The following is a 17,663-nucleotide window of genomic DNA, read 5'->3' as shown; positions in this document are numbered from 1 at the left end:
CATCTCAAGGTCAGCTCTAGGAGCCTCTTCGCTATGGATGTCTTGCTTTTGCTGACATCAACCAGTTTGTGAAGACGCTGTCGGGACAGTCGCCTTTGTTCCAGGAGGGAATCAGATTTGTTACACCCAAGAGGCCAAAATACAACCATCGAAGAACAGCTCACTGAGATGAGATGTTGGAAGAAAGGTCCACATGAGCTATATAGTGGAAATGATAGTCCTGATGGAGGATGGTTGCCAAGAATTCTGTCTGTTCTCTGTGCTAAATGACAATTTATGACAGCTTTACACACTGGCAGAAAGGGCATAAGGCAGAAAGGATAGGATGTATTAAGAGTAGAAGGCAGTGTTGCCACCACCGCTGACCCGAGACTGAAGGGTGTTCCGGTTGAGCATCGAAACATGTTACGAATATTGTCCGTGGACACCTGCTCCTGACCTGAGACTGCAGAGAACCTCAGCTGCTTACATAAGATCCACCGAACAGTGTGTGCAATGCAGTCATACCTACTTAAGGGTTCAAATGTGTCTCATATCTTCAGTGTAGTTGTTGGTCACAGTGCAACATACAATAACGAAGTAAAATAAGTGATACAGCGGTAAATGGACTGTATTAACGGAGCGCTTTATCCAGTCTTTACAAGTTATGATTCACCCATTCATACAGAGCAATGTGCCACCATGCTCAAGAATCTATACACGTGGATATGTGCAATAAGTCTACAGCAGCAGGCAGTGCTACATGCTAAAGTCCCATTTTTCTAAATTCAGACATAGCTCCTGTTCTCCACGTCTCCCCCTCTTTATCCCCTGTGGAGTGCATTTGCTGTGAATCGAGGTAATTCTCGCTGCCCTTTAGAGATATTGTGCAGGTTAAGCCCTCATCTGGTGTGTGTTTTCACTCCTCGTGAGAATATACCATCAGGGTCACATCGTAATGTGCTGCAAGGTTCTGCATGTGTGTAGTCCTTCAGCATCAGGGTTATCATGCTACCTGGGGATTGATATCATAGAGAAATGTAATGACGTGGCTCAAAACTCTTAAAGCACTTTTTAGTGGTTTTGAGAAAAGTGAAAGGGACACAAGCTGACCTGAGGACACTGAGATGAGTCCCAATTAGGCTGTGCTTTTCGTAAACAAGAAAACTAGGGTAACAGCAGAATACTTTCTCCCCTTCCACCCCGAGTTGCAGAGTAATAGCCAGGGGTGACAACTGCAGGCGCAATTAGTGGAAGAAATATGCATGGAGGTGTGCAGTGTTTATCCACTCTGGAAATGTCTTGCTTTAGTTTAAAGCGCTTAGAAGCTTTAAAGGAAACTCTTAAACGGATAGTCCGGCGAAAATTGACCCCAGGGTCTTTTTCTGCATGGAAACTGATCAAGCAAGCCCTCCATAGAGTTTTTTGCGTCCATCAACCAGTATTGAGCTTGCCCGGAAAAACCGAGAGCAACGCTAATAGCCAAAATAGCTTACAGTGCATTCGATCGGGGCAGCGGCCAGAACGCTTCCAAAACGGCATTTTTTAACCACCAACATTGCTCAAAATAGCACCAAACCTCTGCAGTAGCATGACTAGGGTCCCTACACATAAAACGGAGCACCGACAACGTAGTTTGCAAACCCGAAGTTTATTAAAAAGAACTTTCACAAGACCCCCGATACCGGCTCCTCTCCAAGGAAAGTCCACACAAGTCGATTATCGAATGCACCGGATTTGCTAACTTGATCAGATTACATGCAGAAAAATACCCTGGGGTCAATTTTCGCTAGACTATCCCTTTAAGGCTCTCATTCAATATCTGCCAATACACATTATCAGTAGGCAGGTTTCTGAACTGTTAACTTAGGGATTGCTTCACTTGGTTTCATTCATTTCAGTTGGAGCTTCAATGCCTTCCCAATAAGCTCCTACTTGGCTCGTCAGTGATGGAACTTCAGTGATGTGCTTCACGTGTAAATCAGCATTAAAGTCTAGATCAAAACAAAATCCTATTTAATAACAACACTAAATGGATAGTAGTCAGTGTAATAACACCTCTGATATTCTCCCTGAAAATATGTCTTATAACATTGTCTGTATACAGTATATTTCTATGCATTGTAAGCACCACTGCTGTATAAAATATACCCTTGCTACTTTCCTGAGTCGCAGACCATTAAAACTAAAGAGGACAGAAGGTCATAGGTTTCTAAATGACCTTTCCTGTGTAATAATTAATGATGTGATGGGAAACAGTGAGTTACGATTCATAAGGCTGTAAAGGAGTGTTTGATTACGTTGTATTTGACTTATTACTGTTGGATAGCCTGCTTTGAGAGGATTGCAAGTCTCCTGTTTCTACCTGTGCAATTCAGATCATTTTTGAAGGTTGTACAAACCACTTGATACAAAAACTGTAGTAAAAAACAGAGCAAAACTCAATTACCACATGTGGAAATAATTTGTGTTTTCCTTTCTGAATTTTCTAATCTTGTTTTCCCAGAATGCCGAGGTGTCTGTGTTTGAGGTCAACATTCGTTTCATAGGAGGACTGCTGGCCGCCTACTACCTCTCTGGACAGGAAGTGAGTACTCCTCCGTGTGTTTGTGTTTTTATAACCTGAACAGAAGCTGGATAGAAAAAAGGCATCCAGGAAAAGAACCGAGGAGACTCTTCTTCCTCTTCTTCATCATCTTCTTATCCACCCGCTCCTCTGGCAGACTTTGACTATTGGTTGGGAGCGAAATGGAAATGAAATATACCCCTTTTTCTGTTTTGTTTTATTGTCAATCCTTCGTACTCCAGCTTTCATGCCCTGCCATGCAGTGCTCCCTCTGTAACGGGAGATAATGCATCAAATATGTGTTCAGTACAACAACACACACACACACACACACACACACACACACACACTGTATCAGCACAGAAGGAGTTGTACATTTAGTTAAAATACTGCTTCAAAACACATTAAATGAGTGACTGGTAGAGACTCCATGAAGCTTTCTCCATTTTCTTAACCCTTTCAGTGAATAAATAAGCGAAAACACACGGTAACAATTTACTGCTGCTTTTTTGCTGGTGAATTTGTTTAACAACTCGATGTGAAGTTGAGATTTCTGTCTGTATCTGGGTTGTACTCATTAATCTTCACTTTAATGTTTCATTTTATTCCACACGAGCGCAACAGACTAGAAGATAACGGGTATTTTCTCGTCAGTCATGATTTTTTCAGTAATTATTTCATAATTCAATTCAACTTCAAAAGATGCTCTTGATCTATTTTGACAGCTGTTAAGCTATTCAGGTGTTTCGTGAGAAAAATAACAGCACTTACTGAAGATGAATCATTTATTTCAAGTTTGAGTTCAGTTGACAGTCTCCTGTATGATCAGAATAGCTTAAGCCATAACTATGTAATCCCTTACCCAAAACAGAGAACTTATATACATGTCAGATGGTAAAAGCAATACAAAACAGTAAAGCTGATCTTATCATCTTCGAGTTTTACTCCGTTGAATAACTCTGTAAAAACCAATTAAACTTTGCCATTCACACTCAGTGATCCAAAGGACGATGGAAAGAGATTTGAAACCGCTGAATAACAACATACGCTACAAACAAAACTTAAAGTCACTTATTATTCCCCACTCTTTCCCTCCATTTACCTTGCTCGATTCCTCCTCCTCCTTTTCCCCCCACAAAATCAAACTCAAGTCATTCATCAGCGGCACTCGACGGATAATAGAAGCAGTGGGTGGTGGGGAAGGGAGGGTGATGGAGCATGGGAGGGCTCGGAGCCGAGACAGTGATGGAGGGAGCGGGGGGAGAGGGTGGAGGAACGACTGCGGCGGGAGGATGAGCGGAGGGTGTGTGAAGGTGATGCTCATAGATAAAGAGATGGGAGGGGTGGAGGAGGATGATGAATGGCCGAGTGGACGGAAAAGCGAGTGAGGCTCGTTCTTAGCTGTCGTTGGACATGTCCTTGAGCAAGGCACTTAACCCCTCAGCTGCTCCGGTCAACCAGCAGTAGAATAAATAGTGTTACCAGGCGGCACCAAGGGGAGATCTGGGTGGAACTCTATGAAAATGAAGCTAACTCCCTGCAGAAATACAGTGGTGTTAGGGATGGAGCTGTGGTTTGAAGGGAGGAAGGGATAAGAGGGGAGGAAGCATGAAAACCTAGAGAGGAAGCTGAGCTGAATTAAGACATTGGTGGCTTAAAAGGGTTTTAAAGGAAACAGGGAAGAAGATGAGGCAGACAACAAGAAAAGGAGGTGGAAAGAGAAGTGGAACAGAGGTTAAGAAGGACGATTGAGGACACAAAACCAGGTTAAAACTGGTGTCAAGATAAATGGGATTCAGAGTAAAAAGGAAAGGAAAGGCTGGATGGGGAGCTCACTTTATATTTTCATTACTTGGTCTATTACCTTGATTTAAAACTACTACTACTAATCAAACATGACTTCAATAATCAGAGAACTGCCAGGGTAACGCACCACAGCTCTCAGATCTCTCAAAACCTTCAGTTGATTGTGCCTCACCCTTTCTCTTCTCCCACTTCTTTAAGGTTTCCCCTAACTCCTTTCCTTAGTTGCCTTCAGCACATGTTGTCTCTCCTCTTCTCTCCCAGTTTCTGCAATGCTTTTTTATCCGACCTGTTCTTTTACTTCCTGCTTTCATCTGTTTCCCTCTCCACTTGTCCCACTTTACTTTTTCTTCCTCCACGCTCTCTCTCACATCCTTTACTTCTTTACGTCCTTTAATCTTTAACACCGTAATGGCTCTTATCCTCTCTCGCTACTCAAGTTTGGAGCGTCTCCTCTCATCTCACATCCATCCTGGTTTTCTCAAGAGCTATATTGTTTGTGTCTCTTCTTTTTCCCACTGTTCCTTCCCTTCAGTTTCTTCACAAACCCACTCTTCCCCCTCTAAAGAGAACTGGCCATTTAGGGTGAGGTTTTTTTTGCTAATTATTAAATGATGTGATGTGGTGATACATAAAACAAGGGTTGAATAAGATCTGATTGGTCATTTTTAGACAAATACTGCTGCACGTCTATGGCCAAGTTTAGTGGTTTGTGGAAATGATTGTGAGTCTACTCCCAGTCCCACTAATAATCAAAACGTGTTTTAAATGTTCCCCTTTTGCCTGTCTCTCTGGATAATCTTAATATGAATTAAAAGAGTTTTAAGTTCATGAAAGAAGGAAAAGGTTTTGATGTTTTTTAGGTCAATAACCACTCTCTAAGCTCTTTTTACTTTTAAAGCAGCAGGAAGTAGAGCTTGAGGATAAGGTGCCAGACGCATCCAAGCCATCAAGCTTATTTTACTGGCAGCTAGCAAAACAAAAAGCTATTTTTATCAACTACAAATGTGTTGTCAGCACTCTCTCCTGGTAGCTGTTTCAGTGTGTGTCCTTTCCTTTCTTTCTCAGTTTATTCTGCCAATACCTGCAGCTCATTAGTGTGTTTACCTTCTATGTAGTACTTAGAGAAAACTTACTGTACTTACTGCTGTACTCAGTATATCCACATTTGTTGGTGTTCTCCTCTCAGTGGGACACATTATTCTGTGGTTGTTACAACACATGTGATGGTGAAGCTCAGTGGACTGGATGCTGTAGCAGAGTGTCCTTTATTTGGCAGGTATGCTACCCAACAGTGTCAATTAAATAGATTATTATAGTATATATAATGCTGCTCATGCCACTCTGGTGTTGGGAAACACTGGTACACGAGTCTCCCTCTGAGACCTGCAACTATGAAACTACCTCTCCAATATTTGGGGAAATATGCTTCCCTACTGTCTGTTCTACGGTCGTGTAGAAAGATGATACGTAAAGGAAGTCAGTAGCGAAGATGTTTAGCCTAGCTTAGCATAAGAGGAAATAGTTTGACAACATTACAACAACCCCTGAGTTGTTATGTTTAGAATATTAGACACGTTTGCTGTCATAGCTTTTAGTGCACCAGCACTTCTTAGAAAATCCAGATTTTCCCGATGAGGCAGTAAAAAGATGCTCCGTTTATTTGGCTCAGCGCGCATATGCAAGGAAGTCATCAAACACGCTGTCATAAACTGGAGAAGATCATTATTTTGCAGATTATCTATGCCTATTAGCTTTCATCTGGGCTTAGGTATGTGCTTTTGCGTCTGTCGCATGTTAATGGGTTTGTATATAAGCAATTTTAATGAGGCTTTTCTGCTTTTTATATGTGCTGCAATCATGCTTTGATTGTGCTCATGTTTTTGTGTCCTGTGCTTGCCTGCTGTGGTTGTGTTCCTGTGTCTCTGTCGGTGCCTGTTTGCTCTTGTGTGTTGTCTCTTATAGAGGCCCTGTTTTGCTTTTTAGGGTTTCCCTTTCCTGTAGTGTGTTATTTGTTTTTGTTCATGTAAATGGTCTGTAAAGGCTAAAATCCCAAAGTTCCTTCCAGTGGGAGTTTCTCTCACAGGCCCCCCATCCCCCTGCTGGGCCCCCCACCTCCATGGTTTACCGCTGTAATAGAGTGACATCACTACGTAACACTTCTTCTATTGGCTAGCGCTCCGACACATTGTACGTTATAGGCTTAGGGGCGGGACATCTTTAAGGGGTTGACCAATCACAACAGAGCTGGCCAGCTAACCAATCAGAGCAGACTGGGCTCTGGTTTCAGACAGAGGGTGAAAAGAGGTGCTGCAGCACAGGTAGTATGAGAACAATAAAGAGCCTTCTGAACATTAAAGCATGGAGACATGTCCCAGTAGAGGAACAAAATACAAATATCGACCTGAAAATGTGCATTATAGGGCCCTTTAATTAACCCTGCCTTTATGGCTAAATCTGCTCATGATTAATATGCTTTGTCCCTTCTTAAAAATATATTTGTAGATGTTTTTCTTATGACACTGAACCAGCCCCATTGTGTATTTTAATTATTCACTGAATCTCTTACAGCTGACCTGTAAGAAACTCCCCCACAGGGAGAGCAGCAGCACTGTTCCTATCAGGGCTTATTTGTAATGGTAAATGAAATGTAAAAGTCATGAAATGATGTTACTGCAAAATGTAGAGTGCCAGAGATTCATACCTCTTCCCCCATGTGGCCCCAAGTTTGCACACCCCTTGTTTAAAGTTTTCTTTTCCTGGTTAACATACATTATGGATGTGAGGAGAAAAAACAGTGCAAGACTTTTTCTCCTTGTTCCTTCAGAAGCAGCGACTGAAACCACAGGGATGATTTTAAGCGAGGAACAGCAGATTGTGCAGAGACAGGAGAAGGTCAGGGGAGCAAGATGAGCCCTGTAATATAGGATAATGAGATGACAGCATCTAAAAGAGAAGCTGCAGACTCCACAGGCATAAACGCTACGGCACAACCACACCGAGGACGCTTACAGGGAGGGACTGGAGGAGATAAGGGAAAGAGCAAGACAGAAAGGGAACAGCAAATGAAGAGGGTGTAAGAAAGACAGCGGACAGAGATAGTAATGGTGATGGGGGAAGGGATGGAGAACTAGATGTAATTAAAGGGAGGGTGGAACAGAGTGAAGGACTTGAGGGGTAAAGGAAGGAGGAAAGCGTTGACAGAAATGTGCAAAAGTAGTTTGGGGATTGAGAGAGAAGCTGGAGAAACTGAGAGGTGAAGTCAAGGAGAGAGAGGGAGACATGATGACAGAAAACAAGTCAAAGTCTATATGAATGTTTTTTGGGAATATATTTCTGGACTTTCCATGTGTTAAAAATGTAATCAAGTAAAAGTACAAAAATATAAGCATCCAAAAATACTCAAAGAACAAAAAGTCCAAGTTGTCATTATGCTGGATGGCCCTACTCATTATAATGCATGTTATATCACTGGATTATATGGAGTGATCCGTTAATGTGAACATCGTTTTAATTTAACAACTGGTAAAGGTGGAGCTAAATTGAATGTCTTTATTCCTGTCAGGTATACTAATAATCCTTCTAACTAAAAGCTGAATCTGCAAAGTAACTTAAGGTGTCAAATAAATGTGGTGGACTAGAAGTATTAAGTTACGTAACATCGTAATACTCAAGTTAAGTACCTCAAGGTAATACTGTACTTGAGTAAATGTCCTTCCACCAATGGAAAACAAGTTAGTTTTGACTGCAAGAGGAGGAGAAACAGAGAGGAAATGAGTAGTGAGGGACATGAAAGAAGTCAAACAGTGAAACTAAAAGTGTTGGGATAAAGGACAAGAAAATCACAAGTCAGTTTACACTCACACTTTTGTCTTTGCCACCAAAAGTACTATTTGTCTTCTTCATCCTGACCGTGTATCTCTTTCACTTCCCCACACTCTATCATGTCCCCCTCCCTCTCTGCCTGTCTGCCCTGCGATGGAGAGCTCAGCTGTCTGTTGTCCAGGGACCGCTATGACTGCAGACCGCTCTGTTTACCCCGGTGGTCTGTTTGATCTCGCCAGGGAGCATTTGATTCCTGCTCATTTTCTGTCAATCGCTGAACCCGCCAAATACATTCAGGGCATCGCACCGCCTCTGAATGCCCAGCAGGACGCACGGAGACACACGTGGGATGAAAGGCAAGAGAGGGGGATGGGCTGACATCACCATCACTGTGAATTAGGCACAGTTTTGCGAGATGCAACACAAAAGAAAAAAAAAGAATTGAGAAAGTACAAACTTGTAAGGAGAGGAATCTGCCAAGCTTTTCTCTGGGGAAAAGAAAGAGATGCCGAATAGTTATCAGCCTGTCTTAGAAGCAACGTGAGGATGTCCACTCTAGATCAGGCACGATTGTGAGTATGTTTGATTATAATCCGATATGGAAAAATGCAATATCCAAATTTGAGATAGCTCAATTAAATAGCCTCTCCTCACTAGTTTGTCGCATAGAGGGTTGGAGAAGCTGTTGCACAAAAATAGAAAAAGGGTGTCTGTTAACGCTCAGGGAATCAGGACTTTCTCTCTATCGCCTGCAGCTTTTTAGGACATCCTCCTTTTAGTATAATGAGTTTTCTGGGTAGAGTAGTTGTGAAAAATTAACAAATCTGTAGTCATGTATCCCAGCGTTGGCAGCATAAATATGATTTGCCTCGAGTTGTAGTTTATGAGACTGCAGCTTTAGTGTGAGGAAAAGAGCAGCACATATCGAGGACACCCCAGTTGTTTCTAAAAGCAGTCGTCTTCCCCTGGGAGTCCTTTTCCCCTTCGCAGATATTGCCGTGATGACATGCTCGGCAACTGGCTGCTGCTGTGACAGAAGGCACACACACACACATACACACACTTACTGAGAGAGCGAAGGGAAACCGAGATGGTGTTAGAAACGGGAGAGAAATTTTAATTTCATCACGGCTTTATGAATCCTATCTGCAAACACTTGGCTTACAGTGCCCGCACAAACCCGGGGGAAATTACACAATATCTATCTTCTTTTTAAAAATGTAATAGTGTGATTCAGACACGCTGCCAAAGTCACATTAGGAGCAGAGTCGGACGGAAGACAAGGTTAAAAGACAGTCCAAATGAGATGAATTCAGAGAGGGAAGAGGACAGAAGAAGAGTGAGAGATTCCTCTAATGGAAATGACAAGTAGAAAGAAGTGGGGAAATGGACCATGCATTTAATAAAAGAGAAAAAGAGGAGACAGAGAATTAAGGTAATGAGGGAAAGAAGAGGATGATATAAAGTAGGAAATGAAGCCGTGGATTTCTCAGTGTGAATAACGCATGCAGATTCAGACAGTTCATAGAAGAAGTTCTACTTGTCGGTTGCTGGCTAAAAAAAAAACACTTATATGAAACTTCAACTTAACACCATGTGATCTGTTTTAGACGTGCTGTATTCTACCTCTGTGCATGTCCCATATTCAAAAGTTACTTAATGTTTCTGCAGTTAAAGATTCAGCTTTGTTCTATTTCCAGCGGTCCTCCGGGGGATAGACGGTAGAGGACTAATGCAGTAAAAGCACATCAGCAGACGCTTCTGTTCAGACGCTAAAGGCAGAATAACTCATCACTCATATCCTCCTTCAAGACTTCACATGTGCATCATTTACATTAATGCTTAGTGTGTGTGTGTGTGTGTGTGTGTGTGTGTGTGTGTGTGTGTGTGTGTGTGTGTGTGTGTGTGTGTGTGTGTGTGTGTGTGTGTGTGTGTGTGTGTGTGTGCGCGCGCAACATTGAGCTAATTTGGGGGCGGTCTCCATGGCAGCTTATCTTTGTGCTTACTGCCTTTGATGTTAAATACCATTATGAGCAAATGGATCAGCTGACGGTGAAGTGGCACGATAGAGTAAGGACATGACGTATAGTAACCACACACACATACACACACACACTCAGCGGGTGATTTAATCCTATTGCTCATGTTGGCCCTCGGGGTCTGTCTTACCGAGCATTCAGCACATTTGACAGTCTTCCCCTTAATCCCTTTAGGAGACTCCTTTACATGTAGACAGTAACCCACTGCCTACACACAGAGTGTGTGTGTGTGTGTGTGTGGGTGTGTGTGTGTGTGTGTGTGTGTGTGTGTGTGTGTGTGTGTGTGTGGTGAGTGTATTTCATGTATGTAATGTGTATTTGTTTGTATGTTGATCCTTTAATTAAAGAGGTGCTTTTTCTTGTTGCTTCCCTTTCTGTAGTGTGTTCTATAGGTTTGTGTGCATGTAAATGGTCTGCAAAGGCTGAAATCCCAAAGTTCCACAAACCCCCTCTGCCTGAAACGCCTCTTTTGGACTCCTTTTCACTTCTGTAACATAATAATAATCACTGTAAGCATTGCGCATCTATTGGCTAGCGCTGCAACACATTGTACTTGATAGACTAAGGGAGCGAGACATCTCTAAGTGGTTGACCAATCACAACAGAGCCTGCCAGCTAACCAATCAGAGCAGACTGGGCTCTGGTTTCAGACTGAGGGTGAAAATACAGCTGAGCGTTTGCTACTTGTGTGTGGGTAGGTGTTTGTGTGTTTTGTCAATTCTATGCTACTTTTCATACACACTCTATTATGTGTGTTTCTGTCTAGACTCTCATATCTCTGCGAGCTTTTTCTGCTTTGCAGCGATTTCAGTCTCTCTCAGACAGCTGCTCTCAGCTTACAAATGATATCCTCGTGTGTAATAACTGGATCATTGGCGGAGTTCAGGACGTGTTTGAGTGGCGGATTACAGCGCTCCCTGTCCCTGGGAACGTAACACTAATGTGTCATGGCTGGCGATATCCTCCCAAGACAAGACCAATCGCACAAATATTTTTGCACGGCTGTTCCCACTAGGAGTTGTTTCTCTCACCCCAGACATGTTACCGTCATTCTCCCTCCAGAAAACCAGCCGGTGTCCCCCTCTGACCCGCATCGCTCTTCCCTGCCGCAATTTAAATCTGCTGTCTGGGAATTTAGCCCATCGAAAACTAAACAACCCAGCGGCCTCGGGGCGGTACTAATCCTGAAAGAGGGAGAGAATGCAGAGAAGATTAATAGGGAAAGGGAAATGGGCTGGGGAGAGTGTTGAACGAGAGATATGACACAGCAAATGGGTGAATAAAGGGAAAGCGCTTAAGTGGAAATAGGCAGAAGAGAAATGGAGGAAGAGAAGCATAGAAGAAATAAGAGTTAGACAAGTACTTGGGCTCAATTACGCTAGACTTTAAACAAATACTCTAAATTATATTTGATGTTTCTGCAGATATTGAAATAACAAAACATCCACAAGAAAAGACGTTTTGTTCACTAAATCTACTTGTTATAGTTCTTTAGCTTTGTCAGTGCTCTACAGAAGACAAACTATGTCATTAACTTTCTTTACCCTCTGGCTAAATGGCTAGTAAATGTTTAAATTTACTAAATGGATTACCTGTTTTTCGGCTATTGATCTTAAGTTTAGCCCAGCTCATATCTACGGAAGACTGCTGTTATGTAAAAAGAAACCCATGCTTGCCCTCGGCCATACTTTCACTAGTTGTATGTGGATTGAAAACTTGTACATGAACAAGTATCACAATATTTCTAACCAAATACGTCAATATAGATGTTTCCAGAATATTGTAGAGTTAATTATTGCTGCTTTCATGTAACCTTTCTGATCAATTATTGTCAGAAAATGTGTTATAATGGCCAAGTGGTTAAAAGAAAATAATAGAACAGCTTGCTAACAGCTTAGTTACTTCAGAAAAGGAAATCACTAAACTGTAATCCAGCCTTTTAAACCAGGGAAAAACATGAATGCGATTTTAAGATATCAAAAACCTCACTCAGCTCTTGATATCTAGAAAATATAATGTATTACACGTATGTTCAAAGCGGTCACAATGCATCCCTGACTAGAATGAGGTCGTTGCAGTTTTGGGTGCATTTCTGTGATTGCAATTGAAACACATTTTAATATAAGCTCTAAAGGAGGTATGCATGCTCCCAGAGAGAGTGCATCCTTCACTGAGAGATTGAAAGTGTGCTGTAATGCATTTTAAAAGGCTGATCATTAAGCTGTCAGACCCAGAGGGAGAATCATAGAAACGCCAACAACAAGCTGCCCGGACTCGTCCTCCCCGAGGAGTTTCTTTACCTCAAAGCTTTCAATATCATAGTCCTATTGATGCACACGGGCCCTGTGGTTACTCTGCTGCGATGGTTCGGAGATGTGTCAATGGTGAATAAGAGACAGACTTGTTTTCTTGATTATTTACCAGTGCAGACTTCAGCAGTCTTTGGTAGAAAATGACAACATGCCAAAGAGAAGATTTATTAAGGTTCACTCACAGAATAATGATGTGCTCCAGGAATCTCTCCACATCCTGTTTGATGGAAGTGCATGTCCTATGTTTATGTACTTTGAATAATGTCCTGTACCTGAAACCACAATATGAGGTTTGGGCTCCACTACTATTTATCATAATCCCTTAGCAGTTGTAAAATCCCTTTCTTGGCTAATTGTTTAAATAACACAAACAATGCTTTTTTTGAGCTTGACATGTTCGATACAAATTCTAAACATTAAATAGTCCCATTTTTAGTATTTTTTCGATGCGCCACTAAGTGTACAAACCCTGACATACCGAACATTTCAAATCCAAATATACCTTCACAGTAGCTGCATATTGTTGCGTAATCTCAGAGTGTGTTCACAGCAGATCCTAAACACTGAAATGAGCCCAGCTTGTCTCAAGTGTGATACTTCTCCATGGTAAATCATAATAAAAAACAAGATAAGGAAAATGTTACGCTCCTACTTCAGCAGAGTATATCTCCCTCTCCATCTCTCAGCAGGTTCTCTTTGACAGTCAACAATAACACCGCTGTTTCTTTAGAGGGTCAGCTCTCTTCTCCCTCTCCTTTCATCCCTGAGTGCAGATAAAAGCAGCGGAGGAAAATAATTATCGTAAAGCGTCAGGCTCGTTTGGATCCTGTCCCTGCTTGATGACATCAGCGTTGGGATTGCCAATAAAGCGCAGTGGAGCTTTATAAAGGGGCTTGGTGCGGCCGGCAGACCGCGATTCTTGATGACTGGGCGGACATGAGTACACACACCATGACCCTACACACACTCGCACAAATCTCACTCGTTTTGTGTGCTGCATTTGCTTTTCTTCAGTTAACATTGAAGTCACATCATGACATCATCTTGCATTTATGATTGTTTATTTCTTGACCCATGAACCAAAGCAACCTCACACACACACACACACACACACACACACACACACACACACAGTCAGTCTGAGGTAAAGCCATGAGGAAAGTTTTTATTATTTTTAAGTTTGTACCCGGGTTATTTTAAAGTGGAGGCCTTTTGTCTTCTTAGTTGATCCATCCAAGCCTGAAGTAGCATTTCAAGTAGTCCAGTAGTATTCCAAGAGTTTTCAGTGTTTATTATGTATGTACCTGCCCAGGTACTGCAGATGGAATTTAGCTATATAGCCAATTTGAAAATGTCCCCCTGTGGGACAAATAAAGGTATTCTGATTCTGATTGTGGCATAAATAATCTCTTTTCTTTTGAGGTTAATGTATTTTATGCATGATCCTTGTTTACAAAAGACAAAGTAAAGTTAATATCACATTTTAGTCTCGCGTTTAATTCATTTTCTCGTATTTAGCAATTTCTCGTAGAATTTCCAGCATCTCGGTATGTTTTTGTATGTGTTAATTCAATATAAGGCGATGGAAACTCAGCTGTTGTCTTTTTGATCCCTCTAATCCTCCTTACTAATACATCTCATATCCTCCTCATATGCAGGCCTACGTCTACATCTGTTTGCCTGCATTGTCATCGTCCCCCCACCCTCCCCCTTGTCTGCGCCTGTATTTGTCCCATGTTTACCTCCACAGTTTGACCTCAGGTGTATCACTGGCCGCTTGAATATTCTGCTAACACCACCATGTGTTATTGTTCCCTCACTTTGCGAGACGACGCCGGTTGGTTTTCCATATATCTGTTCTTTGCATAAAGCTGCTCAGCCCTGACAGATTGTGCTGATAAATCAGCCTCCGCCTGCTTTTCTCTGCGGCGCTGCTTTGCCTGAATGCTGTCTGCGAAGTTGTATTACTCCCAATGTGAGCGTTTACCCCACAACTGTCCTTCAGAAGTCACATACATCCATCTGAGGCAGGCAGGGACTGACACTCTCTGGAGATGTTTGCTTGTCAGAGTTTTTTTTCTTCTTGACTTTTCTGACAACCTGGATCTAAATGTAGGGAGCCATGCAGACGCTTTGTAGAGTGGGAGCATCTCTTTGATACCCCTATCCACTGGCAGTCTGGTATTTAAAATGCAGTCAGACTTTCTTTGGGACATTTAAACTGGTTTTGTAATACTAAATTGCCATGGTCCCTTTAGCAACTTCTATTTTGACTTTACTCAAACTGCTTTTTTATGACATAATAATGTATTTTAATGTCTGTTTTTGCTACAAAGCAAACAGTGAGGGAGACTTATTGTATGTTTGTAAATGTACACATAATGTATCTCCAACTTTCCTTCTATAACAATACTGTATCAAACTGAAGCTTTAAGAGGTATAATGGTACCATCATATTTTATGGAAACACTAACTTATAATTATAAATCCTTTTGATGTCAGTCTGTGCGAGTCTTTCTGTTTTATTGTTTTGTCGCTGCCACTTTTTGTATTGTTTTCGTCAGGGTTTCATCAGTCAATAACCGGAAGCAGCTCTCACTCTCAAAGTCCTGCAGTGAACGTCTACTTTACATTCATTACGTTTTTGCAAGTCCTGCTGAGAATAATTAAAGTTTTCGGTTTTGTTTGGGCATAAATCTGTCACCTTTCGTTATGTTTGTGTGGGGTTTATTACGCTCTGTGCAGGCGCTCCTGCTCCTGTGTTGTTAGAAAAAGGCATTCACATCAGGCAGAGAAATGGTAACAATGGAATAAAATGCATCTCTCTCTCTGCTCTCTGTGTGTGAGGAAGTGAGGTAATAGTTATGTACGGTTTTCTCTGATAAACAGATGAGAAAATAAACTAACCCTGATTGAAGGAAAATCTTTTAATCAGAGTCAGGTTTGTTTGCCATGTAGTTGTACACACAGGAGGAATTTGTTTTGGTGTAAATGGTGCATACATAAACACAGTTAGAGGAATAGGTGGGCGTAAAGGGGCAAAGTATAAAAATAGAAAACTGTAAAAACTTTTTAAACAAATTAAAAATAAAGTTGTGGTTGTGTATTTGCACAAAATATATAGCCAGAAAGCACTAAGCAAGGAAAAATATGACAAATGCTAGAATATAAAGTGGAGAGCTGTGCAGATTGTAGGTTAACAATAAAACTTAGGTCGTCGTTTTTGTATATTTGCCGTTTGTCTTGAATCCTATCATGATTTTTCCCTCTTCTAAGCAGATTCACACCATACACAGTTATATTTTTAGCTTCAAGCAGATGCTGGTGCGCAGTTCAGCAGCAGAATAACCTTAGCTGCCTTTCATCTCTTTGATTGGCGCGTTGAGAGGAAAGCACGGGCTGCATTTTCAGAGCTTTCCTCCATCAGACGAGAGGAGATCTTGTGTAATCTCAAAAGGAACACATGTCTTCTTCTCTGCATCATTCTGGGTAAATAAATTAGACGACACTCATGAAACTACGAACTGTGAACTCTGGTTTCTAAACTTGCTCCATCACTGTTGTTCGACCTCCTGCTTCCTGGTCACATTTCCTATAACTGCAGAGCTGTTTGCCATAACTCTACTCCGCTCTGACACTGTGTCACCATCATTTAGCAATGGTTTGTCTCCAGGTGTCTTATTCGCCTTCATCCTGCATTTGTTTTGTTGGTTGGCAGTTGTTTTATGCTTGTACCTGTCAGCTGTGAGAGGAATACTAAGCAAGGAAGGTTGATGGACTGCCAGGATTTCAAGCGATAAAAAGGAGAGTTAATCGGTGTTGAATTCAACCCTTTCTTTTCTCTCTGCAGATGTTCAAGCTGAAGGCGGTGCAGCTAGCAGAGAAGCTGCTCCCTGCCTTCAACACCCCCACAGGAATCCCCTGGGCCATGGTCAACCTTAAGAGGTCAGTGACTGCCACAGAAACCCAGAAAAGTATAAAGTGTCGCTCAAACTCACTGACAGTCGACCGAGCAGCCTGGAACAAACTCTGGAGCTTCTTGATGGAAACATTTGGTTTATTTTATAACATTTTTCCTGGATTTGTTTTTAATATACTGGAAAAAGTCTCCTTAAAAATTATATTTTCCAAATGAAAACCTGCAATAGTAGATTCTTCTGCCACTTCTGACCTGTGGAACCTAGCTGTGAACACAATATCATGTCACCTTGTATTGATGTAGACTAAGAAAGCAGATGTTTATTTAAATATAATGGAATACAATTTAGAGAATTTTAAAAGATAAAGTAAGATAATCCTTTGAGAAATGTTTTCTTTATTGCAATTTTATAAATACTAATAATGTGCAAATGTGAGTTCAAAGCAGGTCCATATTGTGCGAGCAACTTTACAGTAGCATAAAATGGAAATACTCAAAGTAAGATAAGATAAGATGTACCTTTATTAAACTCTGTGGGGAAGTGCTACAGTTTATGGAGCAACAGATTTAGAAAGAAAAACACTAAAGATTCACACAAGGATAAAAAATGAAACATTACTTTCCACTTGTACGGCAACGAAAAAGAAACCTTAATGTTTTTGGTTTTAAAATTCAGACCGCCCACACTCATGCGGTTTAACCTCTGATTAGACCTCTTCCCAGGGCTGTGTGGGATTGTACAAACTGTAGTTACACATTGATCATCATTATTATCATTATTATTGTTACATAATGTGCTGCCTGCGTGTTATTCCCACCGTGGATTCACTTCAGCCTGACGATGAGTTGAATCCATTTGAGAAAGTGAACATGTGTGTGTGTTTGAGCTGAGCCTTTTAACATGAAGTGTTCAACTCAACTTATTGAAAGCTGACAGATCATATGTTTTAAATCTACATTGTAAACCCTTTCAGCATCCACATATAGACTGTGTTCATTTTATTCTATGTGACCTTTATGGATCTCTCTGTGTCCTCCTCTGCAGTGGTGTTGGGCGCAACTGGGGCTGGGCGTCGGCGGGCAGCAGCATCCTGGCGGAGTTTGGGACTCTGCACATGGAGTTTGTCCACCTCACCTACCTGACAGGAAACCCCGCCTACTACCAGAAGGTAGGACATAAACCTGTCTGCTGTGAGGAGATGACGACCGTGTCATTTGTT

The 17,663-nt window shown here is 41.6% G+C and overlaps 1 protein-coding gene across 1 annotated transcript in view; it reads left to right on the top strand.

Moving 5' to 3' along the window:
* The window catches only part of man1a2 (mannosidase, alpha, class 1A, member 2), a 100,034-nt gene that overhangs the window by 57,123 nt on the left and 25,248 nt on the right, over nucleotides 1-17,663 (top strand). Inside the window, 3 exon segments of the mRNA XM_063888042.1 lie at nucleotides 2,486-2,566; nucleotides 16,375-16,469; nucleotides 17,489-17,612. Of these exon segments, the coding sequence (XP_063744112.1) occupies nucleotides 2,486-2,566; nucleotides 16,375-16,469; nucleotides 17,489-17,612 (300 nt within the window).

The sequence above is a fragment of the Eleginops maclovinus genome, chromosome 7 (genome assembly GCF_036324505.1).
Source record: "Eleginops maclovinus isolate JMC-PN-2008 ecotype Puerto Natales chromosome 7, JC_Emac_rtc_rv5, whole genome shotgun sequence".
Classification (NCBI taxonomy): domain Eukaryota; kingdom Metazoa; phylum Chordata; class Actinopteri; order Perciformes; family Eleginopidae; genus Eleginops; species Eleginops maclovinus.
The sequence above is the reverse complement of the archived record's forward strand: the minus strand, read 5'-3'. Positions and strand labels throughout refer to the sequence as shown.